The sequence below is a fragment of the Amblyomma americanum genome, chromosome 2 (genome assembly GCF_052857255.1).
Source record: "Amblyomma americanum isolate KBUSLIRL-KWMA chromosome 2, ASM5285725v1, whole genome shotgun sequence".
NCBI lineage: Eukaryota > Metazoa > Arthropoda > Arachnida > Ixodida > Ixodidae > Amblyomma > Amblyomma americanum.
Window position 1 is genome coordinate 51,554,385 of NC_135498.1, and position 27,199 is coordinate 51,581,583.

The following is a 27,199-nucleotide window of genomic DNA, read 5'->3' on the forward strand; positions in this document are numbered from 1 at the left end:
CTCTTCTGTCTCAGTAACATGTATATGATAGACATGTTGGCTCCTCTGCGAGAAATTTGAATAATTTGAAGTGTGCACCTGAAAGGAGAATTTACAGGAATAGGCAGGGGAATCACAGAGAGAGTTCATGGAAAATACAAGTTCAAAGAACTTCATGGAGGATACAGCGTGACACTAGGCACACATTAGAAAAAAAAAACAGCGATCATGAAACCTGATGCGAGAAAACTGCAATAGCAGTTAGATTTTCCCTCAATGGTTACGTTATGATACCTGTAAGCTAAAGCCTTAGACACGTGACAGCATTTTTCTGGACGGTGAAGGTGGGTGGAGGTGGATGGTGGGTGGAATTTATGGACTGTGAAGGTGGGCGGAGAACCGGGGCCAAGAGCGGCGGTGGGCGGGTGGGCTGGCTGAAACGCCAGAAAATATTTCCCCGTCAACCTGCCATGCACCCTGCCATGCGCACCAAAGTACCTCTGAACAGGGCCGTGACCAATGTGGCACTGAGAACCCATGGCAGTGGCAGTTCTACAGTGTATGCAGCGTCCAGCACATCATGATGGCTCAGCAGCAACCCCATAGGAGCGTTGCCCGGTGCGTTAACTAGCGGCAACTCCAAGATGAACTGACACCTGCTGTCGGAAGCTGTAATTTGGAGACTTCCAGAGGCAGGAAATATCTCAAAGGGACCTGACAACTGAAGCCAGCCTTTATTCTTAATAAATCTGTTTGCTGAGCCTGTCAACTCTGCTAACATTTACTCAGCAGAAAAAGACTCTTTCATTGCCGAAAAATTTAAAATAAAAAGTTGGCACATTTTTTACTGCAACACCAAACCCGTCGAGTGCTGCGGGCTCGCTTCATGTGTTCTCCATGTTCAGATTGTTTGTCTTTGTTGTGCGATAAAAGTGTATCGGAGCTAGCGATACAAAAGTTACCCAAGAGTCAGGCAAGTAAACCGTGCTCTGTTCCGTGCAACAAGTATACTGCCCAACATCACTTCACTGCACTTGTGGAAACGGACAGTGACGACAGTACATGCTTTATTCTTCGGTCTCCTAGCTCATACGCGCTCCCTTTTCAGTGAAAGCAGTCTCTATGTCATTACAAAAAGGTAATCTATTGTCCTCATCAAATTGCGTTGTACGCTGTTGCCTCCTGCGGAGCTACTCCTTAATGGCTGATGCTCCATTAAAACCAAGCCACCACTTATACCATTTTCTTTGCGACAGGGTAATAATACAGAAGGCAAGGCATAGTTCTGCTAATTCTAGTTAAGAACGCAGCAGGGTGCGCTCGATGAAGTTCAATGGCCGGCGACCTTGTTGATGAAACTGTGGTTTCTTCTCGTCGTTCATTCCTTCGGAAGTGGGCACACTGGTCGGCTTGCAGGAAGGATGAACTTTGTTACCGCAAGAAAACGCTGCTGCTGTGAACATATATATACACAGTTTTATTCCACTTCAAGTGTACCCATAGCCTGACATGTCTTCGCTCCTTAATGCCGGTGCTCTCAGGCTTACAAAAACGACTTGTCGCAATGGACGTGCAAAAAGAATGCCCAGGGAGGAAGGGGAGTTAAACAAAGTGATACCTTTTCGAGCTAATTTTCAAAGCACAACTTCCCTGCACATTCTGCCAAAAGGACAGCATCTTTTTCTGGGGTTGCAACTGTGCTTGTTGAGAGCTGTTTCAATTTATGCTCCATGCACGCACTCAAAATAACACACATCCAGAGTACTCAAGACACCCTGAAATTCAAATGGAGATTAAGACTTACAAATGAAAGAAAGCCTATCACATGACAAGGTCATTTGGGTGATATGTAGACAACACAAAAATTTTCTGCACAAGGCAAAGCTGCCAGAAAGCAGAGATTCGTGGCCAACACAGAGAAGCTCGAGGTGCTAATTGTTCTCTGTTCAAGAAGTGTGTAACTTTGACTGCAAACTAGTTAGAAGATTTAGTGTGAAACAAAAATTCAATACATATGCTTTCCAGAGTGTTAGGTGCTAAGGATATATCAAGATTAAATTAACACTAAAACAAGCCCTCACTGTAAACAACTACACCACAATAATATTCAGTAAAAAGGCACCAACAGTGGTGCACAATAGGCACACCTAATTTCAACCTAATGTGCGGCCAAAGGTACAAATTTTTAAGATGGAGTACTGAGTAAAACTTTTGCCTGGTCGATGCAATGATTTGAATCTGATAGAAAAATGTTTTCACAGACCTCGAATGAGACAAGCCCAAATGATTAACTAAGGGAACATTCACTACAAGTCATCGAGTCATGAAACAAACATTAACAGCTGCTCACCAGCTCTGTCTTCTCTATGTAGTCAAGGAGTGCTGACATGCCCACTTCACTTCTCCCTTAGCACCATTACACATAAGAAACCCGTCCTTGCACTTAGGAAAAAACAAACAAACTGTGATGCCAACACAAACATTAAAATCCATGCCACTGAACTCCCATATTCATATGACTAAGTTGGTGTGACTGTAGGAAACAACCCAAGCATAAAAAACATTTTGCTGGTCATGCTAGCAACAACTGCTTTCTTCTATGCTGTACTGCTTCTCGCAGAAGTGATGGTAATTCTGCATAAAAGCACTGAAACCAACAAATATCAGTGAAATGTCCTGTTCCAGATTGCGGCAGAAGCACAGAGCACCTGTGTCTCAACATTCTCCAGCAGCTATTGTAGACAAGGCTGACCCTTATGAAAGCACCTGGATGTGTGTGCCTTTGACCTTGTTCAAAGCAAAGAAAGAAGCTTGGAATGTACAATCTCAGATTCTTTGCTCAGGAACTAACTTTCTTCACCAGAAGGTAAGAAGACATCTTAAGCATGGCGATACATTATGAACCATACTCTGGGAAATTTTTAACATTTGGGACATGCCATCATAGCAGTTGGCAAGTGTGCAGGTATTCATCCAATTACTGAAGATAAAATTTTAGTCCACCCTTCTGATGAAATGCACCTTTTCAAAGGACATACTATAGGGACCTGTGATCAAATACAAACAGAAAATAAAAATGAGGACGTGAATGTTGAGTTGCAAAGAACAGTCACAATAAAATGAAGAAACACTTGCATTTTTGAATGAGCACGAAATGACAACAAAAATGTTAGGAACTATCCACATCTCCGAGCAGATTATTGTTGCATTCTGGCAAATTGAAGTCAAACAAGGTATCTGACAAGTTTGCTCCCGATGACAGAGTCACACAAGACTGCTCTCCCAGAGAGCAGATAGTAGACACTAGAAAAGGATTCCCATGAAACGACCTTTTCTGCTATTTGCTGCATAAGAGTTATATAAATGAAAAGTGAGGAATCAAAAAAGGAATAGAAACTAAATCCCCATGATAAAAACAAGACCAACACAGCTGCTGCAAGACCGCCCTCGTCACAGACATCCTCTTTGCTTTCAGTAAGCAGCATTTAGTGGTCCAACCTTGGTATACTGCATATGCTCATGCAAAAGCAGCATATTTTTTTGTACGGCCTTGAATACTGAGTCTGGGACCGTCAAGGTACAATTTCCAATGCTGCAATTCCAGAAATGCACCATGCACCATTTTAATCCCGCACTGAAACACAAACGAAATCACGCACTTCGTGCTTCTTGCAAAGGCTGATAAAGAATGAGTACTACGCTGCCTCATGCAAGATGTTGGAGGATACCTTGCAGAAGTGAAAATCAACGAAGGTACATACCTCTACACTTCTTGGACTAAGCTACTGCACAGATGTGATTCACGCATGCAAAAAGAGCGTATTAGTGTCCGGACACTGCCAATTAAATCTGGATTTGGTAAATAGAAGAGCCCAGCCCAAGGCTGGTGCATGCTTGTGACGCTGTTTTGAAACATTTAACAATTTCTCAGACTCCTGAAGGTAGTACCAAAAGTGCTAGTAGCCCTCACATGACCACAGCGAATGCATTCTTGGTGCTAGCATTTGCACTGCCAATCGCAGCAGTGTGCCAAAAGCCATGCAGTACAATCCCTATGCTTTCCTGCACTCGGTCTGCACCATGCAGAGACTCGAACCGATCAAAGCTGCCCCGCCGTGATGCAACTGCGCAGTCTTGGAGTGCACAGCACACGCTTGCATACATTTCCAGTACCAACAATTTGAAGACGCACAGTCCAAACACAAGCATATACGGTACGGTACACATTAGTGCTGCAGCTGAGCAGAATATTTTTATCGTCCATGAACAACGCTCCTCCAATTGCGGCAAAACTTGCTCCGCAATGAGTGAGCCCCTGGTCTGCACCCGTCCTGCCCACCCGCCAGGGTGGCTTCCACCACATCAGGACTGCTTCTCCTTGCCACCTTCGACGGGACTGTCAAGGAGCTCAAAACCGTTGCTGTCGGGCTGCTCACCACCGTGGTCTGAGGACCGTTTCTCCTCCGCATCCTCGCTCGTCGAGTGCTCACCAGACCCTCTGCCGCCGTTGTCGTCCTGTTTCTTCTTCTTCGATTTGCTGTCTTTGCTGCTGCTGGGGCCTCGGTACTCGTACTGGTAGATGGGCCAAAATGATTCCATGAAACCGACGTCTTCGGTCAGGTTGGGCAGTAGCCAGAAGTGGTGCCGACCGAGTGTGCATGCCCAGATGACCACAAACAGCACTTGGCGCACTGCACAGAAGATGGGAGGCGCAGAAAAAGAAAGATAAAGAGAGAGGTGAGTCAAGCATAACCCTGCTGCCCAGGAGCACTGCTGAAAAGCAGCAGAGCAGCTAAAAATGGGCAAAAGAGAGAGATGAACAGCACATACTTAAGCAAGCGCGAGAGCATCAGATGTGCCATGCCCAGTTGGAAAAGCAAGGGCAAGCAAGAGTGCAGGAATCAGTACAGTATAAGTTAGTCAAGCGAGATACTTAGCTGCAAATTTATCCTAAGAACTGTATGCATTTTATATGAAAACCAACCTTCGAAAAATCAAGCTAAAAATTACTAACCTATCTGCACAATTCTAACGCACTCCAGACTGTAACGTGCAACTATATTTTGTGCCCAAGAATCGCAAAAGTAGTTTCATTTAGATTTTTTAATCCAATTCTAACGCCGATTTAATTTTCAAAACGGATCGTTTTAGAATCGTGCAAATACGGTAGCTCTTGCCTCGATATAAATCCTAAAATTATGGTCTAGTCAGTGAATGCTAACATGCGTGATTCTATAGATGCCCACATTCTGCTAGCAACAAAACAATGGCAGTGAATTTTTTACTTTTTTTTTAAACGAAAGGTGCATAGACAGGTATATGGGGATGAACATGCTGACGTCGCATGAGGGCTATGACAGACGCTGTAGGGGACAGCTCTGGATTAATTTCGACCAATTGAAATTCTTCAACTCACACCGACACCGCACAGTACATGGTCTGTGTTTATCATTTTGCTTGCTGAAGCGAACACCTTGAATATGGTGTTCACCACATGCCGCAAGACAGTAACTGCCCTGCACATGAAGAAAGTGTTGTGTGATATTTTTTAAGTTAAAATTTGGGTAAAAGTCAGATTATTCAGCAAAAATTTTCATATTCGGGTTTTCCAGGTCCCTTTTCTTGCAGCAAAAAATTATTTACTATAAGCGCCTGTTTTTGTGCACGACACAAAATGCCCTACTTTTTGCTGAATATTTGACAAACAAAATGGAAATGATAGGTCGCGCAGAAAAAACTGTCCCCGAAATCAGATTTTTTTTTTCTCAGCAATTACAGTTATTTCGTCGCGTAAACTGCGCATCTCCTAATCATCACTTCGCTTGCATGAAATACTTGCCCGCCTCGTACACAGCGAAAACAGTCCTTACACGTCACAAATGCTATTTCAAAAGGGCAAGAGCCTTCGGAAAAGATGTCATTAGTGTGGATGCTATTGATACTTATGCCAAATAAATTCCTGTTCAGTACAGATATTCTGGCCTCTCACTACAAAAAGTTACGCATAGAAAAAAATCTGCAAATTAGGCCATGTCATGAATAACAAGCATTGAAAGAGGTTGAAATATAGGCTGAAGGTCACAAGCTGAACGAACACTCCTCTGGAATAAACCCAGAATATCGATTAATTTTCATGTGGTGTCTTCAGCTTTGTTCAGGAAAGCGTAAGTTCTCTATGCCCTTTCACATATACATATCGTATATCTCAACGAGCAACTCGTTACCTTGCCCTTGTGTGTTCTTTAGAAAGGGAATTTTTGGGAAGAAATCAGGTTTAATCCGATATCAAGAAATGGGTTCAGGGTGCAACAATCAGGTAAAATCGGGTTGTACCCGAAGACGAAGAACTCTGCATATAAAGAATAAGCTGGCCATGAAAAGCACCTCATTACTGTCAGAGCTACTGAGATTTTTTTTCTACAAGCACATTTAAGTCTTATGCAATTGAGACATGGTTGCATATAGGTTCAGCTCAGGACTGGCAAGATGACAAATTTTTCTCCCTAAAGTGCAGATATTTTTCTTTTTTTGTCATAATTTCTTAAATTAACATTACAGCAAAAGATAGTCTTGATTTCCAATGTCAAAATTTTGTTCCTGAAAAATTAACACATAATATTTACAGATAAATAAGCAACAAATTATGATTAACCAAACATATCTGTTTCCTAGCAGTCAGCAACAACGCTGAAGCAGTTGCTCATGTTATAACGTGGCACGTTTTCATCAGATGCCCCGTGCTGTGTCTGTGAGCAACCAGAAACCAGCCAGCAGAAAAAAGAGATTTTTTTTATAGTGTCAGTAGCTCACACGTGTTCACATCATAAACTAAATTGTATTTCCTTTTGAATGCAATACAACCATGTGTAACTTATCTCAGTACAGGCAATAATCGAGAACGCAAAAACAGATGACAAATAAGATGCTGATGGCTGTAGGATTGTTTCTGCTGCACCTTGAACCTTGGACTGGTCAAATGCGGGTGGAGCCAATAACGAAAATGCGCCCTGCCCCAGTATGATACAGTCAATGACCGAAAATTTGGACATGCTTGATTCATACGTACTGCAAGTGACTGCTTGATTTTTTGGTTCGCACTCGCTACCAATACCCACGCCGCCATATAATGCGTACAGTGGAACTTTATTAACTCAAGAGGTCGAAAACTTGATCAAACAAAACAAAAGTCAAGCTTAAAGGGAGCCTCTTATATTGCGAGGCTGAAATTCTGTGCATGTCGGCACAATGTGCCCGTGTGGTTTCGAATTCGCACTCTTCTTAACGTCGTCCGCCGCACAAACCTGAACAACAGTTGGAGAGTTTGCAGAACTCATCTGTGTCCAGTCTTTCGTCTCGAATGCAGGAAGAGATAGGAGCAAAGCACATGGAAGGCGTACGGCTCCACGGAGACAGTGAGCACGGAAGAAAATGGTGGTACATTTCAAAGCAAGGTCAACGTATCCGTGGCAGAACGCACTGCAACCCTGCCTTTTCTATTTGAAAACCATAAACAACTGCGGCTTCGATGACAGGCAAGACACTTCTCATTGTACGCAAACCACCGCACAGTGCATACCGCCGGACACAATGCCGATTCTGGCTCTAGTCACTAGGCCTAACTAAGAAGGCCAACGCCAACGGAGCGCTTGCATTGCCCGTTTATCGGTTCTTATTGTTTCACCATCTTCGCATTCTCATTGCAGGCCCTTTGTACTGCGGGCGCAGCGTAGTTCCCACAGCAGCATGTTCGCTTTTACGTCTAGACTGTCCCAGCCTGTGCGTTCATCAGCGACATGCTGAGGGCAGCACAGCCAGGCCGAGCTCGTGAAAGTGGCCGCCGTCCGGCAAAATTTATTCATTAGGAGCTTCAGAATGAAGGAGGAATGCACAAAACTGCTTCCTCCACCACATTTGGAATAAGTTCGTGATTTTTTTTTCGGTGAAATTTGATTTTCCAGATTGTCCGATTTTTCAGTCATTTCCGTGGTCCCTAGAGAATCCGAAAAATCGGTTGTCGACTGAACCATCCTCCGATAAATGTTACATCTGCAGGCTCATGCACTGGCAGAAAAGCATGCTACTGGCCTATGCGATTGATCCTGTCCTTTCTGCTGATTTCCAGTACAGCATACTCCAGTATGTATAAGTAGGTGCTTTTTTTGCATGTCTTAGTGTGTATGCAGTTTTCTGTTATGGTGAATACTTGCACAAATAGGAATACTTCACTCTCTTCTGACGTAACATTATTCCATGGCTTGATTGCGTTTATGTCCACTTTACGAGCCCAGCTTATCCATGCAGCTACACTATCTCACATAGGAACATGTTCCAGTGAACAATTTCCCTGAGGATATGAATTTTAATGGTATGCGGGTTTAAACACCACAAAGCTACACATGAACTATGAGAGGCGCCATAGTAAAAAGCTCCTTTGTCCGTCTAAGATTCGTTTTAACGCGTGTTGACATTACACAGCATACGGGCGTCTTTGCATTCTTCCTCAATCAAAATGAGGCCACCAAGGCTAGGATTCGATCTCATGAACTTCTGCTCAGCAACTGAATGCCACAGCCACAAAGCCACCATGGTGATTTAGATTTTGAGCTAAAAAAAATTTTAGACGTTGACCCGCACCGGTACGAGAGCGGTCAGCGCCAAAAATTTTTTAAGCTCAAAATGATTAATACAGTGATGATGCATGCATGGCTACCAATGCCACCAAACAAACATAAATATCCAGAGTAGCTTATAAATAATTGGGCAGGTTGGGGAAATGCACTCTGCATCACGGTCCGAGCCATGCGGACCTCATGAAATTTGCTTTTTTTCCACAAGACCCCGAGGGTGACCTCAAGATGGAAAATATGCCTCCATTTAGAAGCCTTCCTGATTGAGTGAAACTGCGCCCAGGTCTGTTGTGCCGCACTGATGAGCACACAATATAGGCTGCACGATGTCAATGGCATGGGCTGCAATGAGAGAAACTGAGATTGTACTCACAGAAAGCGAGGGAGATGATGACGCCCAGAAGGAAGGCTGTCGCCACACTCAGGTAGTAAACGTAGTCCCGCACTGTCCGAGGCCACAGGGGGAACAGACACACCGCCACAGCACCTACCACTATGGGTACAGACATGGTCACCACAGTCAGGGCAGCAACTTGCAAACCTTGTTAGAAGTGCTGGTATACGGTATTTTCGTGCAAAGTACTACCTGCCCCTTGACATAACCTGCCTCACTAATTTAGAACTTTCCGAAATGAAAACACTTCCCATCATATTACCCTCAAACTTGACTGATCAAAGCACGACTAAAGTTTATAACTGCAAACAGTGCTCAGTTTGTTGCCAGAGTAGACTTAATTTGAGATGCTCACTTCAATGCTCAATTGATGATTGAATCCAGTCATTGCTGCCACTGCCATTTTCCTCAGCACAGTCTTTGCTGTCAGCTTCTTTGGATTCATCAAAATGATTGCTAACGGAACCAGTGAAGTTCGACCTGGCGTCTGCAGGGACTGACCGCCACACTTCAATAATTAGCCCAGCAGTGCATCAATGACTACATCATAACTACAGATACAGTTAAACCTGGATGTAACAAACCTCCATGCAGCAAACTCCTTGATATTACAAAGTTTCTCAATATCCCAGCGCTGTCCCCATTGAAGCGCATGTATTTGCAAACTCCATGTAACAAAGGCATTACTGCACGGTTGATCTTGATATAATGAACTCACTACGGCTATTATCTATTAGCTGGGGCTATGTTAATCGAAATTTGGCCGAACCACGCGCAATTTTCATGGTGATAAAATACCGACTGCCATGAGGACTACCTGATAGGTGGGAACTAAAAGCCATGGCCCATTTCTACAAAGGCAGCAGCGCCCCTTCTGTACACTTCCTTTTGTCCCCCTTGTCCCCGCAGCAGGTTCCCATCGCCGGTGAATAGGATGATTAACTACAGGCCGGGATAATTGAGAGGTTTTGTCCGTGATCTTTCCCCACCCCTGTTTGGAGGCGCCAGTTCGTATGCCATGCCATCATGTATTTGGTTGCCCTCTCCTGCGGGCTCCGAGCGATGACACCGGTAGACGAGACGCTGACACGACAAACGCTGCCTTCTGAGTGGGCCTTAAGGCTGTACATCCACTACAGTTAAACCTGGATATAACGAAGTTGAAAAAAGCTCCCGATTTTTCGTTACATGCAGGTTTCGCGTGAAGGCTCGTCAATTGTTTTTATGACGTGACACAACTGTTCTTACGTCGCCGCGCACGTGGAAGTGCGTGGCGCGAAACGACTGCACCATGTGTCTGCGCATAGGCGACTTGGTGTAGAGAGAGGAACTCGAGCGAGAGACAGCGGGAATCATCGTGCCTGCGTGCTCTGCCGAAGCGCGATTGGTGGCCCCGAGAGGGACCGTTGAAAAAAAAAGCTTCCAAAGGAGCTTTGAGAGAAGAGGAGAGGCGGCGTTATTTTACACTGAAAAATTGCGTAATTGCTGCCTGCTTCTTCGGCACAAGTGCAGGCAGGACACGCCGCTCCAAAGAAGCTAAATCATGTAGCGCTCCTTCATCGTCGCGCGAGCCGACGAAACGGCGCATAACGTCCATTGCGTTCATCACCTCCTTTGCAGTAGGCACGTCACACGGATCTGCATCGCAAGCACCATCATCACGATCATCTTGCACGCTTTCAGCCAGTGCTGCATCAGTCATTTCCTCTGTAGCCACGGCGGCGTTGTCGGCAAACAAAAAGTCATCCAGTTCAACGTCGTCGGGTACACCACCGTTAGTGCGTAGCTCGTTCCACGCTTCGGCCACATCGGACGGAGTAGAAACGTCTTCCTCGTCATCGGCACCAGCCTGTGCGTTTCTTGCTACTATTCCGGCCTTTAAAAAGCAATTCCTAATAACTTCTGCCCTGACCTCTTGCCAGGAGGCAGCAAGCATCTCGACTGCTTGATAAATATCAATCTTCATCTCCCGTTCCAGCCGGATGTCGAGAAGAATCTTCTGGATTAGTCGGCGTCGGTAACAGCATTTAAAACTGTTAATGACCCCTTTGTCAAGGGGTTGTATTAGGGACGTGCAGTTGGCCGGGAAGTAGTGCAGTTCGATGTTCGAGAGCTGCAGGCCTTCGACGTGGTGCGCCGAGCAATTATCCAGCAGTAGGCAAACTTGACGGCCTTGCCGCTTGACGTCCTGGTTAAATTCCGTTAACCATTCTGAAAATATTGGCAGAGTCATCCACGCCTTGGAGTTCGCCACATACTTGACGGGCATACGCTTCGTTCCCTTAAAACACCTGGGACGGGCACTTTTGCCGACAACCAGCGGGACTCGCTTGTCTGTGCCGTCGAGGTTGGCGCACAGCAGAATCGTTATGCGGAGCTTGCTCTGCTTTCCGCCGCGGCAGTCATCGCCTTTTAGTGCTAGCGTGCGGCCCGGAAGCATTTGATAAAATAGAGCTGTCTCGTCGGCATTGTAGACATCGGCCGCCTCGAAGCGACTCAGTATTCCAGGCAGCTTGTCAGCCACCCATGAAGCAGCAGCATCGCTGTCTGCGGAGGCAGATTCGCCGCTGATTACTCTCCCGACGACACCGTGTCGGCTCTTGAATCCCTGCAGCCACCCGTTGCTTGCCTTGAAATCGTCATGGCCCAAGATACACGCAAAGTCCTTTGCCTTCTGTTGCAAAATCGCGCCACTAATGGGCACATTTCTGGCTCGCGTGTCCAAAAACCACGTGAACACTGCCTTGTCCACATCAGCATATGTCGACGTCTTCAGGCTTTTTTTCTTCGAGCTTGTTCCCGACTCCACTGCGTTTCTGATGTTGTGTTCCGCACTCAAAATCATTGATAGGGTGCTCGCTGGAATGCTGAAACGGGCGGCAATGTCCTTCTTCTTCTCGCCCGCGGCGACTGCATTTAAAATTGCAAGTTTGTCTTCGAAAGACAAAACTTTTCGTTTTCTGGCAGTAGAACTAGCAGAACTCATCATGACCAACCGACGACGCAGTTACAAGCGGAGACGCACGACTACACGCCGACGGCAGGCCTAGCACCTCCAAAACAAGTCAAACGAACCAGCACGAGAGCACAGCTGACACGCACAGACGCAGGACAAACGCAAAATGGCGAATGCAACGCGTCGTCCCGTCGGTCTCGTCCTCCTTTCCCCCCTCTCCTTCCTTCGCCCTGGTAATGAAAGAACCGGCCATCAGCGTTGCTTTTAAAGTGAATTCTTGCACATAACTGTGTCTAAGCCATTGAAACATATGGAAATCACAAAATAAAAATGCTTTTTTTCAAATCCATACATAAAAAATGCAACAAAAGAAATCAACCGCCGCTACAAACGCCACCTGGTGCCACGCTACACAAGCAAAGCCTGAACAGGCTGCTACGTTGGGCACGGGGCGGCGCTAGCCGCGCGCTAACCGTCGCTATCATCATCATCGCTAAGTTCGCTTGGTCACGGTGATCCCAGGCGTTCGTGTAGCTGTTGGCTCCGTACAATACTAATATTCACTAATATAGTGCATTTATTTGGTCGAATTTTCCTTAAAAGTGCAAAAAGTAATGACTGATCAGCTTTGCGAGTTCGTTACATCAAGGTTAACTGCCGCAACGTTTTCGTTACATCGAGGTCGAAAATACATGGGCTTCAATGGGGGCGGCGTTAGGGAATTCAAAAATTTCGTTAAATCCAGGAATTCGTTACATAGAGGTTCGTTACATCCAGGTTTAACTGTACATCCAGCCTAACCCTGGCCAACACACAGCTGCAAATAGAGCCAGGGATATCTAGGTAACACTCACACGTCCTAGCACACACACAAACAATGCCCACCCAGTCCCAGTTTCAAACCTTAGCTTAGAGCAGCCAAATTTTGTTGGCGAATTCACTCATGGCACTGCCCCAGCTTCTCTGACTAGGAAGCTCCGCTTAATTATGTGAGAGCTGTCCTGGCTATGCAATACCTGACAAGGCGTTTCATTCAAGATGGCTTCCATCTCTCTTTCTCAAGTTTGCCCATACCAAATAGAAAATATGCCGATCCCAAAAAATCAGTGGCATTTGAATGCAGAGACTTTCTTTTTTCTAACCAGTGTCCAATTGTCACCATAATCTCAAGGCAGCACAGGCCAAATTGAACTGGTGCAGTACATCACTTACACGTTTACAGTTCTATCTGCCTTGTCACAGTGCAACAAAAAAAAAAAGATATAGATGGACATGCACACTTCATGATGTGGCCTTGTAAAGTTTCATACCTGGCCTTTCAGATAAACAGCCACATGCCATGGCACTCCGAGGAATCTCGCACAAAATGCATACAGCAGGCTTCAAACAAACCGAAGTTCAAACAAAGTAACTTCGAGTGACTTACCTAGTAACGTCCCAATGATCCATGCTTTCAGTGGCACTGGGTCATATATCCACACGTACGGCTGCCATTGGGAATGGTAGAGGGAAAAGCAAGGCAACACAGCAGGGTCAAAGCAAAGTTCAAAAGAGCCTCAATGAAGACGATAAAGTGAATCCTTTAGTCTGAAAAGCACCCAACTCTACTGTGCATGTATTTTCCTACACCTACATACAAGACACCAAGGACACGAAATACTGTTGAAAGAGGAATCTCTCCCCACATATTCACCAAACCACTACCCACAGCAGAAAAAGATGTCAGCAATATGTCACAAAACATTACAATTCCTATTCTCTTGAAAAAAGGTTTCGGTGAAGATCTATAGAGAAGAACAAATACAACCCGTTTCTCGAGCTCGCACTAAAGCTACAAGAGCTGTTGTTCTTTGGTTACAGGCGCGAAAACAGACACAACATAAGGCAGAAAGACGGGACAGAGCGCTCCGCCCCGTCGTTCTGCTTTTTTTTGCGTCTCTTTTCGCGCCTGTCCCCAAAGATGAAGAGTTACCAACTTGCCCAGCAAGACGTTCTCTTAAGAGCTGTTGTGCCAAAAAGCATGAGCTGTAGAGCAGCTGGAGGAAAACAGTGGCCTTATTTTGCAAGCTGATTCTGGAATGCAACTCTTCCATTTCACCAGCAATGTAAAAAAAATGGTAGAACATGAAACCTCTCAGCGAAATGCACATACCTCGTTGGCATCCACAAAAAACTGCTCCAAGTGCATGTCCAACTTTATCTTCTTTTTTATCTCTTCAACTTCCTGAGTGTGCAGAGAAAAAAAAAAGAAGAAAAAGAATGCGACAAATTTCATTGAATTTGAAGACAACACAAGCAAGACAAATACATCACCCAGCAGACAAACTGATACAGTAAAAATGCTGCATGCATTATTTTTCTCTCTACCTAAAAGCCCAATGCTACCAGAATCCTTCAACTGAAAGACTCTGGTGCTACCATCATGCTTGAGCGTTGGTACAAGACGGCTCATTATAACTAGGCATGTGTGAATGTTCGATAATTTCGAAAACTCGGTCAAACAGTAATGTACTTGATATTCGATTTGATCTGAACGTTTGGCATTAGAAATTTTGAAGTATTCATCTCAAGCGAATACTTCAATATGTGCAGTCTGCACATGCGAAGTGGCTCCCCGCAGAAGCAGATCAAGGTACGCTAAAATCTATCCAATAGGAGGACATGCGGCTCCCTTGACTTCTGTGGAACAAGTCTGAGCTGACTGCAGCTCCCGCAACCGCTCTTATCCGCGTGAAATTCACTGAACAAGCACGGCGACACATCACGAAAGGCAGCTAGCACGAGACACAAGGAGATGGGCGCCCTTTCCGACGCCTGATGCAGGGTGGAGCAGGGCACGCGGTGCGTACACCTAGCGGGTGTCCTGAAGTCACCCCTTAAAAGCAACAGCTGCACAATGACGCAATCACAAATAAGAGAAGCAGTCGAAGGCCCCACATATAAGCCTCACGCCCCACAGATATGTCGGCAGTGCATGTAGGCCGGCTACCCCAATTTCCAATGGCCACTTTTGCAGAAACTCAACACAGCTTCAATGAGTGTAACGAAGCTTCAATGCATTATCTCTCTTTTTTTCATGTAATGGCCATGTGTGTTTATAAAATACATGATTTTGGAAACGCCACTCTGCCATTCAACAATTTTAGGTGCCAGAAGTATTCGAAATATTCACTTTGAAATCATTCGAAGAAAAGTACTTACTATTCGCTTCGAATTCACTTCGAATGAAAAAATCACTACAGTAAAAGCTCGTTAATTCGAATTCCATGGAGCCGCCAGGCCAGTTCGAATTAAACAAAATTCGAACTAATGAGAGTGAGCAAAAATGGACGCGTTTGATGCCCGGAGGGCACGAACTGCTGCAGAGCACCGCTTCGCCACGTGGCACAAATTTCTGCGTCCACTTCTTTGGCTTCTCCGGACAACGCCCGGAAGACAAGATTATGTCTGTCTCGAAAGCGGTGAAACCATCCTTCGGAGGCGACAAAATCTTCCACATTCATGCGCAGGGCGAAATCGGCCGCCTTCGCCATGATAATTAAGCCGCTCAGTGGAATGTCTGCGTTTCTCATTTCCTTCACCTACGTGATCACAGCGGTCTCAATTTCCGGATATTTGGCTAATCGGAGCCTTTTTCTGTTGTTGGCAAAATCTTCGGCTTCGTAGGCACCCTCGATGGCCTTCCTATTTCGGACGTAGGTCGACAACGTGCTTGGTGGAATCCCGCGCTTTTTCGCGATTTCCACTTTGCTGGCCTTCCGTTCGTCCACCTCGCGTAAAATCACCACTTTCTCCTTCACCATCTTGGCGCAGTATTTCCCACGCGAGCACATCTCGCGGACACAAGCTCACAGCAAACGGCGTGCAAAACAAGGGCTAAAACACTAAAACGTCGTTCCTCGAAGCAGTCGCGGCAGGAAAGACTGGTTAGTACTTGTTCCAGCACCCTAGTGGCGCCCCGATGGTTGTGCCATCTATCGTTCTGCCGTGAAAGCTTCCAACGATGGTTTTCAACAGCGGCGCTTGGCGGCGCGCAGTTCGAATTATGGGTGGCGGCGCCAATTTTTGAGTGAATTAACGAGCTGTTACGCGCATAGACTTCTATGCACTGCGGACCGGACCACGATGACTATTTCGAATTATCCAAAATTTCAAATTAACAAGTTGTGAATTAACGAGCTTTCACTGTACAGTCAAACATCGTTACAACGAACACGGATATTATGAATTATTGGCTATATCGAACTGCTCCTAAATATCCTCAACAGGAACATGCATTTCTTACTCTATATATCGAATGCGGTTTGTCATAAAACAGATATATCGAACTGCCGAGCGCCAATCTGTGCCCTGTCGGATGGCAGGCGGCAGGCTTTGCCTCACTACACGGGTGAGTAGTGGTGGAGCGGCAAATTCGTGCCATGGTTCACGCTTTACCTCATTTTGCCAACAGCGCCATATAAGATATAGCAGTAAGAAAAGCTGCTAGTCAGGCAGTCACCACCCGTTTGTGCCTCTCGCACTCGACAATAGTGCCCCGGAGCCAGCGATACGGTCGGCTGTTGTAGCTATCCAGCAGCCATTCTCTGCTCGCATCGACTATCACAGACGGAGGTGGTGAAAACGGCGATAACTTTCATCCTGGCATCTGCTTTTTTATGCGACACCATTGTGATGCGAGGAAGCCTCTTTGGCTGGCGTATGATCTGCCGCCGCGTGCTGCAGTACTGTGTGGCAAAGGCAAATTAATGCGTTTGGCGCTCGGTTTTTTGCGGCCGAGCTAGTGTTCGAGTGTTAATGCGAATGTTACAGTGTTAAGCGTGGTGTGAGAGAGGTTAGGCATTTTTGCTCCCATCTCATGCACACCAAATTGCTTGGGGGTGCAAACGTCAGCTGCTTTCTCCATAACATTGCAGTGTAGATGATGTTTTATAGTGTTCTGGTTTAAATTGCTGTGCTCTTCTCCAATGCTTGAGCACTCACTGAATTTCTAAGCATACACTGGCACAGCTGGGCACGCAGCCAATGCCCTGGATCTCCTGTCAAGGGCGCACAGCGTTTTGGCGCACTGCCAAGTAGACCAAGCGCACCAACCCCACAGGAGCACTCTTCAAAAGATAAACACTCTGTGATGTAATAAGCGTGCAGCATCTTGGCGCGCTGCCAAGGTCTCTGCTGCGGACGGACGGCACAAGAAGGAACATACTGAGAAAAGTTAACCCTTTAGAAAAATAAGCCCATTCAAAATGACAAAAGTGGGGGGGGGGGGGGTGGGATGTCATGTGCTAAGAAAAGAAAACCCTTTAAAAAATTAAGTCCATTCTAAACGACAAAAGGTGGGTTCATTATGCGAGTGAGTTCATGGTGCGAGTAAATACAGTAAATGATGCCAGAGTCAGCATTTTGCAGCTACTATGATTAATATGCAACAGCATTCAAAGCGGCTAAGCATAAACAACGTTCCACTGTACTGGCAAACGGCACCCTTGTAAAAGATGAAGAAATAAGCAGATCCATTCCCAAAAAGCAATAATGCCTGACATCACCATTTCAACATAATGAGGCCTCTAAACACAAATGAATCTGAAGGCCATTTCTGGATGGAATAATGAATGGCTCGCACCTTTTTCTCTTCGGCACCTTCATTGGCGACCCCACTGTCATTGTCCTTTTTCTTCTTTTCCCTGGTAGGCTTGGGCGTGCTCTCCGAATCACCAGCATCGTCCTTCTTTTTCTTGGGCTTGGTCACGATGATCTTCTTGGCCCGGTGGAAGAACTTGTGCTGCAGCAAACTGTGCAAGGTGGAAAGAGCAGTTGTGCTGTCAGGAGAGTCAGCATACAGAGTAAGGGCATGGAAAGGGCGTGCATGCACAGAGAGGGTCTGGGTTGTAAGGGTAAGAGAGTTAAGCTAAGGGAAGCCAGGCTACAAAGAGCCAGCTGCACAGGAAATTCAGCATATAGAGTGATAGTGTGCAAGCGGCAAGTATCAGGGGTCAGTGTATGGAGAGACTGACTAGTCACATGTGCTGGTATCCCACTCAACTTCCATACCATCCTTTTTGCCCATTTCTCTATACACTTGGAGATAGCCATTCTAATGCTTGCTCTCACAGATGAAATCTGACCAGCTTGTAGGTGTCAGCACTTGCAAGCTTAGTTAAAAAGTGCCCATATTGTTCTACACCTGCTCTTGGAGACAACCTGGGTGTACTTGCGTAGGCACAACCAGCTTTTTACTGCTAGCTGTCAGCGGCCCAAGTGTGCCTTTTGATAAAGCAGTTAGCGGCGAGAGATAACATAAGACCAGAAAGCTAATGCTAGAAATTGTTTTGAGACTTTCAGGCACAGGCTGAAATATTTGACTTCTGAGAAATCAGCACATTTGACATAAGTTCTTTTCACAGCTAAATTCATATGTGCAGCATTACAGCATAAAAACAGCTCTCTCCAACGTGTCATGGGCCAAGAAAAAAGGTACACCAGTGGTGCACAGGTAATTAGTACTCTCTTTATGATGTGTTACTAACGTATCACCCGTCAGTGCCAACACTCGACCTCTGAATGAAATGGCATTAGACTCTGACTGCGGCAAAGCACTGCTAAAATTTGAAGAGGAGCTCATGCTTTTAAAGGCACACGGACATTGCACAAGGTTTACCCAATACCTCTTTTGGTTAGTTGATAATAATGCCAGGCAAGCTCTTTATTGATTTCACTCAAATGCAGCAACTGCCCCTCTAAGGCACTTAAAGCTTTGGCTATCTAACCACCTCACCTGTGACGCAAGCAGAGAGAAATGTGCTCATGACATAAAATAAAATGAAATATAACACGAAACACCTACAAAAAACAAATATAACCACCTCACCTGTGACGCAAGCAGAGAGAAATGTGCTCATGACATAAAATAAAATGAAATATAACACGAAACACCTACAAAAAACAAATATCTATCTTTAATAGCAGCTTCAATAGTTACTGAGGCTCCAAAATGAAGCTCTTGTTGTACACTGCCTTTTGAGTTTCTGCTTTACCTGCCAGATAATTGAATGAGTTTCATTTTCTTGGAAATAATTCAGTTGAGGCATTAGCCAGAAATATCATCAGGAATAACCTGCTGCTCATCACGAAGTTGCCTCCAGATTTTTGCAGCCTTTCCTTGTCATAGGTGCATGATACAACCTATTAGTATTCTGCTCTCATGTAAACATATATAGACACTGTCCCTGATAATGGACAAGCCTACTTCTCAAGCCAAAAGATAGGGCTTTGGATTGTCACCCTTTTCTGTTTTGAAAGTAGTTTCATAATTAACGAAAAGCCACTACTGCAGCCATGAAAAATGAAATTAAACCTGGCTTCACAAGTAACCCGTCAAAACTAAGTGCGGCATCATCTCACAGATACATGTTACACAGTCATATGACCTATGTTTTAAGCCTAAAATACTTGTTGGCCATATGGTGGCGACAGATTTGCTTCAAAACTAATTTGAAGGAACCACAAATTTTGTTCATCTTGTCTAAGTTCATCGTAACAGAAGTGCCCACAAAATGGATATGCAATCATGCTGCCTGTGTCCAAATATGTGTATTACATGAAAAGGATGAATAGAATGACCTTGCAGAGAAAGGATAACTGTAAATGGAACATATCTGACACTAAGCATGAAGTGGGCTCAAATGTGAGAGCATGAATAAGTCACCTTATCCTGCTTAAAAACAGCACTTGCCTAGGTAGTTTTCTTTTTCACTTTCTCTCTTCCGATGCTATTCATATTTTTTTTTTGTTCTTGATTTCATTTATGAGGCTCTCAGCACTCTAAAGGTGCCCAGCTGAGTAGCTGTGCATCTCTCTCTTATCTCGCTCCTTCCTCAACTTAGCTGTTATTAACACCACGAACAGGTGCACTGTGAGCCTTTCCATCCACTCCAGACGATACCCTTGTGACAACAATATCGGGACATCTATACGGCATGATAACACGCACAAGATGCCATGTCAGTTGAAAATTTGGCTCCCAATTGGTTAACCTTAACCATCAAATTCATAAACACGCTTCGACTGGAACTTCAACTCCAAGCGGCCCTCGAAGCCTGTTCTGTGTTTCAGAAACCAACCTCCATTCGAATTGCTACTCAAGTGGAGGAAAAACTTTCGGCTTTCATCGAGAATCTCGAGGTAGCACTGACACTACCTTGAGCGCTCCTCAACCAGGGAACCCTGTGCCAACATGACGGCTGAGAGACGGTCTCAGTCCGCTTGACCCAGAATTTCTGCCAAGTTACCGTTCTGCAAACACGACCGTGGCTAGCCTCCTGACGTGTGTGCTTGCCGCCGACGCCGACCACGGATAATCGTGGTCAGTCACTGCGTCCAGTGTTGCAGCCGTTCATCGTACCACGCTTATATGGCACGGGTGAATTACAAGTCATCACTGGCAACCTAAGTAACGTTTAACGTTCACAGCCCATCGTGTGCCAAGTTGCAGAGCATGCCATCCTTCACACACACTGTGAAGTTTCTGCGACAGTGCTGCACTTGCATGGAATGGCGCATTGCACAGCGTTTGACTCTGTAGGCACGGTTGTGAAGTGCAAACATCTGTGCTGAACCTGCTGTTGAACGTGTACCTGCTGTGTGCTGTACGTGCACCTTCAGATGTGACCCGGTGTTACCGAGGAAGCAGGTGGTTTCGTTCGTACCGTTGAAGGAATATTGGTGACCGGCGGAAGGGCATTGCTTCTGGGAAATACACTGTACAGCTTCGGGATCGGGCAACTTTTCACTCTTCGCCTCCGCGAGCGAGCGCTGCTGCTGCTTTGGTCGTGCAGCTGGCAAAATAAGTATTGCTAGGCAGTACACAATGAGGTTCACTGTGAAAGTTCTTCAGATGGCACAACGTGAAGAGATACGCATACAATAGACAGTGACTAGTCATTTTAGAGCCAACTTTTCGCCTTAATCTCATCCCCATAAGGCATTCGTGCTTCCTTGAGGGAAGCGGGTTGAAAGAAGACTGTTCGAGGAGCTCCCAAGCCTGAGGTGGCGTTCTTGAATCCCAACTGTCCCTCGAGTGGAGACGTGTTTGTGAATTCGATAGCAAGTCAACGAGAGTGCGCACTCCGTGCCTATGTACCTTTAGTCCGCAGGCAGCAGCGCATAGCACATGACGTGCACGCGACACCTAGGTCCGGCATCCCTGTGCTGCGCATAGGCAGGAGCGAAGGTGCCCTGGGTTTTCCACATTCAATTGGCAAGCAAGCTATCCCACAAGGAAGCACACCCTCATAAGATAGCTTCCGTGCACAACCGCAACAAGTTGTGTGTAGGGGTGCACTTCCTTGCGTGGAATCATTTAATATATTTTTCCTTTGCTCTACAGTGCTGCGCAGACACCCCTATAAAACTGTTATGCGTGGTAGCCAAAGTCCGTGGTTACTGCGAAAGTTCGTCTTAACCGAATCATGTATGAAGCAGTTTGTCTTAAGCACATTTCTTTTGCAATGACTCCATTGGAAACCAACCAAATGGTTTTACACTTTTCATCTTATCCAAGAATTTGTCTCAACGAAAGTCTTCTGCAGTTCTAAAAAAGAGCAGTAAACTGGGCAAGCTGGTGATGATTTATGTTCAAGCAGTGCAAAAAGCACAGGCAAGGGGGTACACATTATTTGATAGATGGCCCTCAAGTTGTGTACTTCTCTACTTCTTGTCCGTGTTTTTAGCGCCTCGTGAACATAGATCCAGAACAGAAATCTACAAATCAATACACGCACACAGAAACAAGAACAGGCAATTTGTATGCTAAGAAGGTCACAGCATCGGCCAACACCAAGGAGGTCATAAACATGAGTAGAACTAAATTACTCACGTGTCCATGAATTCCACAACAGATTCTCGTGTGGTGAACAGCTGCTCCACCTTGGGCTTTCCAGTTGCCCAGGGAGATTCCAGGAGGCAGTCCACAGCTTTGGCAGCTGGTCAACAAAGCACAAACATGCTGCAGCAATGGCTGAAACTGCTATTTCTATTTCGCACAGCAATTTAGTATGCTTTGAGCAAGCTGCAATTAATTACAAACTTCGAAATGCATAACTCTGGTAACATAAAACCATAAATAAGGTAAGGCACAGGAGAAGTAAAAAAACCCAGCTGATTAAGCAGCAGCCCCATGAAGAATGGAATAGTGTGAATGGTAACAAATGCATGCAACATGTTTGTTAATGCAGGCAGTATGACTGTGGTAGAAGATAACTTGTAGCCCGCATATAAAATTAACACAGGCAAAGTTTTCATTTCAGCTCCTTCCTCTTCTTCCCTATGATAATGACATAGGATGATTAAGCAAATCTGATTTAATGTCAGCCCACATTATAGCAAGAAACATTTTATCACAAGTGTACTATTCGTATAGCCCCAATCCTATCCTGATTAAACTGTCTCCCACACAGAATATGGACATGCACACAATTTTTCTGAGCTCATGAAACTGTGAACACCGATTTCAATTTTACATCCTTGAATTACCTCTTCTATTTGGACACAGAAGCACAGGGATTATTTTTCGTTATTTATTTTCCCTTCCTAAATATAAACCTATGGGAATGTAAAGCTTCTTGTACTGCCCCATCCAATGCATGGACAGTAAATCCGGCCTCTTTCCAGCCTGTACAAAGGAGTACCTTATACTGAGAGCAATTTATTAAAAAGTCAAGTGTGAAATATTTTTTTTCATGAAATCATTCATTTACAGTCCTCCTTTTAGAAGAACATCATGCATCACTGACAAATCCCTGACAGAAGAAAAGACAGCAACATTAAAAGATGCAGACTGCTAAGTGCACCTGTTAATCAATATGTACTGTTGCTATATGTTGAAAAGGACGCTGAGGACAATTTCACCCAATTTTCATCTTTATTAAAAATCGATTGTTTGGCTTTGTGCCTATGTTGATGCTTGTCCGACAGCAGAAGGTGCATTCATTGCTGAGAAAATTGCATTTGAAAATTTTTCTGCTATTCCATCCAAACCCACGACACCTTCACTGAAAAGGGCTCAGTGATCACACTGTTCTGAAGTGAATGGCAATGTAGAGCAGCCTCCGAAATCTGCACTTAAAAGACTGTGTCAGCACACCGCAGACTACATGCAAAATTGGCTGCTGATGGTGACACACCTGTATTAGTGCAAAAGCACTAATCCGGTGGTTCTGACCCACGCAAAATAGTCTAGCATTTGTTTGTCTTTCTGTCCGAGAGCAACATGGATCGCACAAATTCCACCGGTGGCAGCGCCCGCCATCTCAGAGTAGTGGCCCACCGCTTAGCCACTGCACCACTGCGCCAGGAGTAGTATGAGGACTCCCAGGCATCTATGAATGTTAAGTAGAGAAAGACCAATTCTGCATATATGGATAGGCCGTGCTTTCTTTTGCACTGTATAAGAATGTTGTAAAAATTCTCTCCCATTCTTTTTTCATTGCCGTTGCTCCCATTCTTTTCCTTTGCCAGCTTATAAAAGCACCATTTTCATTGAAAGTAGCGTCTTTGTCATTAGAATACCGGTATCTATTGATACAGGCCAACTTCAATTTGTCTTCAGCATTCTTTCAACCACTAACACCAAGCTATACTCGTCAGTACCAATATCCCCGATGGCAAGTCGCGTTAGTCTGGCCTGATGTTGTGCTGCTCCCACTGCCAAAGAGGTGTTACAGCCAGCAAATGTGTTGCTTACAATTTTCAATCTAGAAGGTGGCAGCTATCCATGAAAACTGCGTTCCGAGCCTTTAGCTTGTATATCAAGCCTGACAAGTCATCTAATAATGGTGTCACACGTGAAGAATCCCGGCAGCAGCCGTGGCCCGAGAAAAAGAGCTGCTGCTTGAAGAAGTTCTGACAGCAGCGTCGCTGACAATCTACAGTTTGTTTGTGACAGTGACTTCGTTTGCAAGCTAGAGACAGCTTCAGATGACAACGGGAGCAACGCTGACGACTACAGTGACGCGCTGGGTAGTCCCTGTTAACTATTAATGACGAAACCTTCCTTATGTCAGGATGACACAACATCTGTGCACTTTGCAATGCGTTACAGCATAATGGATCAAATAAATATGGCGCATTTCAGTATGTTTTGACCCATTACTATGGCATGCACATTGGGAAAACCACCCTCAAGGGCAGCTTTTTCTTTTTAAAATGTTTGTGTTAATTGTAACCTGAAACCATTGGAGCAACATTTTTGGAATCAGATTTGCACAGGAAAAACTATGACTATCTCGAAAAATTTGGTGATTCTGGTACGTGTTTCAGGAATTAATGCGATGAGTAAAGCGTGGAGCACAGACTCCGCTTCATTTGTGGCTCTCAATACATCTTCACACAGAAAAAGCAGGAACAAGAATTGGAAACTTAATGACATCTGCAAGCTTCAGCCTCACACCATGCCTATGAATTTCAGGTAGTATAAATGAATGCAGACTTTCTGACCATTGCGTGCATCCCCCAACCCCAAGCAGCTGGTCTAAAAAAGAAAACATGATCAGACATCCTTTGGGTCAGGACTTGCAGCTATCATTCCAAAACTCACCATTGAAGTATTCCACTTTGTGACTGAGCAGGGTAGTCTTCTTAACAGGCAGCTTATCTCTGAGGTAGCGTGCCACATCGTACTCCACCTTGGCTGGCTTCTCAGCCAGCGACGGGTCCGCCTGAAAAAGTGGCACACCAGGTTGAAACACCCATCACCTTGCTCTCTCAGCACTGGTCTGCAGTGCCCTAGAAAACTCTCTAGCTGCCAAAACAACGGCTGTCGAAGCCAAATAGGCAGTTTTCTAAAACGGCATATGCCTATTTAATAGCGACTCATTGTGCTGAGGCAAATACATTTTATACATCAGCTTCAAGACCGGTTATGAGGCCACAAGAAAGCAGAGGCAAGCTAGACTGAATTTCTGGAGGGCAGCTGTACACTTGACTGAATTTCGTGGAGTACAGTCTCCCCTTTATCTAAAGGTGATGCATTTCTCACCCATGGCGGACGAGGCACGCTTTTACAAGAAGAGCCTGAAGCAACGTTACACACACCAAAATACCCCCAGCTTACCACCTTGCAGACTTGCATGTTGAAAGGCAAACAGCTTAACACATTGATCACTACGGCCCAACCGCTTTTATGCCGTTTTCATTCCATCCCCTTTTGCCCGAATCACCCCTGCCCCTACAAGAATGTGGAACATCTCCTTCCCACTTGCCTCACAACCAACCATTCTTGCACTACCTCAACACCCCCTTCTCCCCAGTGGCGGGCAACGCCGACTAGCTGGCCATTGTCCGCTTGGCAGAAGAGTACATCTAAGGTCTTAACTCAACCGGTAATAAAGTCTACCTCTCTATCTCTTTCTCTGAAGTGTATGCAGGAAGAGGGAGAAAAAGACACAAGAAGAGAAGTGCAACTGAGCAGCAAAAATGGGAATTCAGTCATTGCTGTAACACTGCCTTCCACTCTACACTGCACTCATACACACATTTAAAAAAATATGGACAGGAAAAGTCCACCAACTTAACCTCCCTGTGCCTGCCCAGCTGAAGATTACTCCCCAACAACAATCTGCAGTAGTGCAACTAGCCACAAGCCACAGTGACATCCAAAGATGTAGACTGTAAAAGGTTCGTGCAATAAAATGGCTCCAGCCACTGGCCACAAGAACAGAATATCACCCTGCTGTCGCTGCATGCTAGTGCTAATGAATAAAATGCATTTACCAGCAACCAGGCAATCAATGATAATCAATCCAAGAGAGTGCTGTCATATGATGTCAGTACTAGTGACAATGCCGCGACCTCAGGCTATATTGAGTCTGGAAGATACCCACCCACCAATCAATCAATGCTTGGTGCACCTGCAAGCATATGTTTACATGAATACCATGTATCACCTCAACCAGGATTTCCAGCAGAGCAAAAAGGCATCCTAGTCGACAGATGTGCTTAAATGAACTCATGTTCTTGAATAATAGCAGCGCTCTTTATTTTTGTGACAATCGCATGCACACACCTGTAAGGCACAATAAGCTGTGGTATACTGTTAAAGCACTGCTTCGCCGATTGCTTTACACTTATTTTATTAATCTCAGATGGGATGCGTGAACACTTCAAACCGTCAACACGTATTTGAGCTCCGCGGCATATGCTCAAGACATATGTCACGGATAAATGCCAATAATGGCAAGTAATGGTTTAAACGCGGTAGCCGCAGATGCTATGTAATCTCACAGTTCACCGTCGAGTTCAAGGACACTTGGAGTTAGTAAGACACTTCGCGTTTGAGGTTTCTAAGAGGAACCAGCGGACCTGTCCACATGTTCCGTAATTTAAAACTTACGCGCTAAGCGAACTCAGATCGTCGTTACCAGCCGTTAACCGTCCGACATCTGTATCGCTCCCACGTAGATGACGTGTAACACGCAAAGCAGCCGGCTCAAACATTTGGACTTGGATTATGACAACTTGCGATTCTTGAAACCATGCACAAAAGTGCAAATGCATTCTTTAACAGCTGAAATTATTGGTATATCACGAAGCTTGCTTAATTTTAGCAGAAAAGCGCCGCTCCGCAGCTCGGAAATGTCGCCAAGACCGAGACAGCAAAGTTCACAACCGCTACGTCTTGACCTGTCGCGCTCTAAATGCCGACGAAGCTAAGAAGTAAATAAACGAAAATACTGGAGCTAGTGTGCAGAGACGCCGTGCTTTTAAGGAAAATAAAATAAAAGCAAGGACCTGACTCTACCAGTCTGACAACGTAAGCCATAGCCACTCTTGAAAGCGGCACAGAACTTGACGGTAGGCGAGTAACGTGTACAGTACGCCTTGAAGCGTTCATTTTGGAACAATGTAACCTCCTGCGACCTAGGAACGGCCTCTCCATAGCCACAATACCGTGACTGCTGTGTGCAATGTCAGCAAGCAAGCTGTCACCCAAAGGAGACACATTGCCACGAGTTATGATGCAGAAACAGCAGCGAAACGTACGGCCTTTCTGCGACCATGGAAAAGATCTAATTAGGTGAAGATATTCACAGTCCATTTTTGACGTCATAATTGGAATAATAAGCAGTACTTACATCTTTTTCTCGCTTCTTCCGGCCCTTCCTACGTTCTACCTGCGCCATTTTGACGTGGACAGCGTTGTCCCTCTTGCGGTGGAATATTGTATCATCGTGTCGATCAAAACCCAAA

The 27,199-nt window shown here is 45.2% G+C and overlaps 1 protein-coding gene across 1 annotated transcript; it reads right to left on the reverse strand.

The window, feature by feature from the left end:
- Positions 1-1,433: 1,433 nt before the first annotated feature.
- Trp1 (translocation protein 1) lies at positions 1,434-27,199 on the reverse strand. The gene is made up of 8 exons (XM_077654309.1): positions 27,085-27,199; positions 24,549-24,669; positions 21,831-21,936; positions 17,580-17,748; positions 14,109-14,180; positions 13,383-13,443; positions 8,980-9,099; positions 1,434-4,670 (listed from the first exon to the last, which is right to left on the reverse strand). The coding sequence occupies exons 1-8, from the start codon at positions 27,130-27,132 to the stop codon at positions 4,342-4,344; spliced, it is 1,026 nt and encodes a 341-aa protein (XP_077510435.1). The 5' UTR covers positions 27,133-27,199; the 3' UTR covers positions 1,434-4,341.

Excerpts from the sequence above, each read along its gene's own strand:
- Trp1 (XM_077654309.1), bottom strand. The coding sequence starts at position 27,132 with ATGGCGCAGGTAGAACGTAGGAAGGGCCGGAAGAAGCGAGAAAAAGAT. Across the intron at positions 21,937-24,548 it reads CAAAGTGGAATACTTCAATG|CTGCCAAAGCTGTGGACTGC; the intron begins GTGAGTTTTGGA and ends TTTGTTGACCAG. Across the intron at positions 4,671-8,979 it reads CATCATCTCCCTCGCTTTCT|TGCGCCAAGTGCTGTTTGTG; the intron begins GTGAGTACAATC and ends TCTTCTGTGCAG.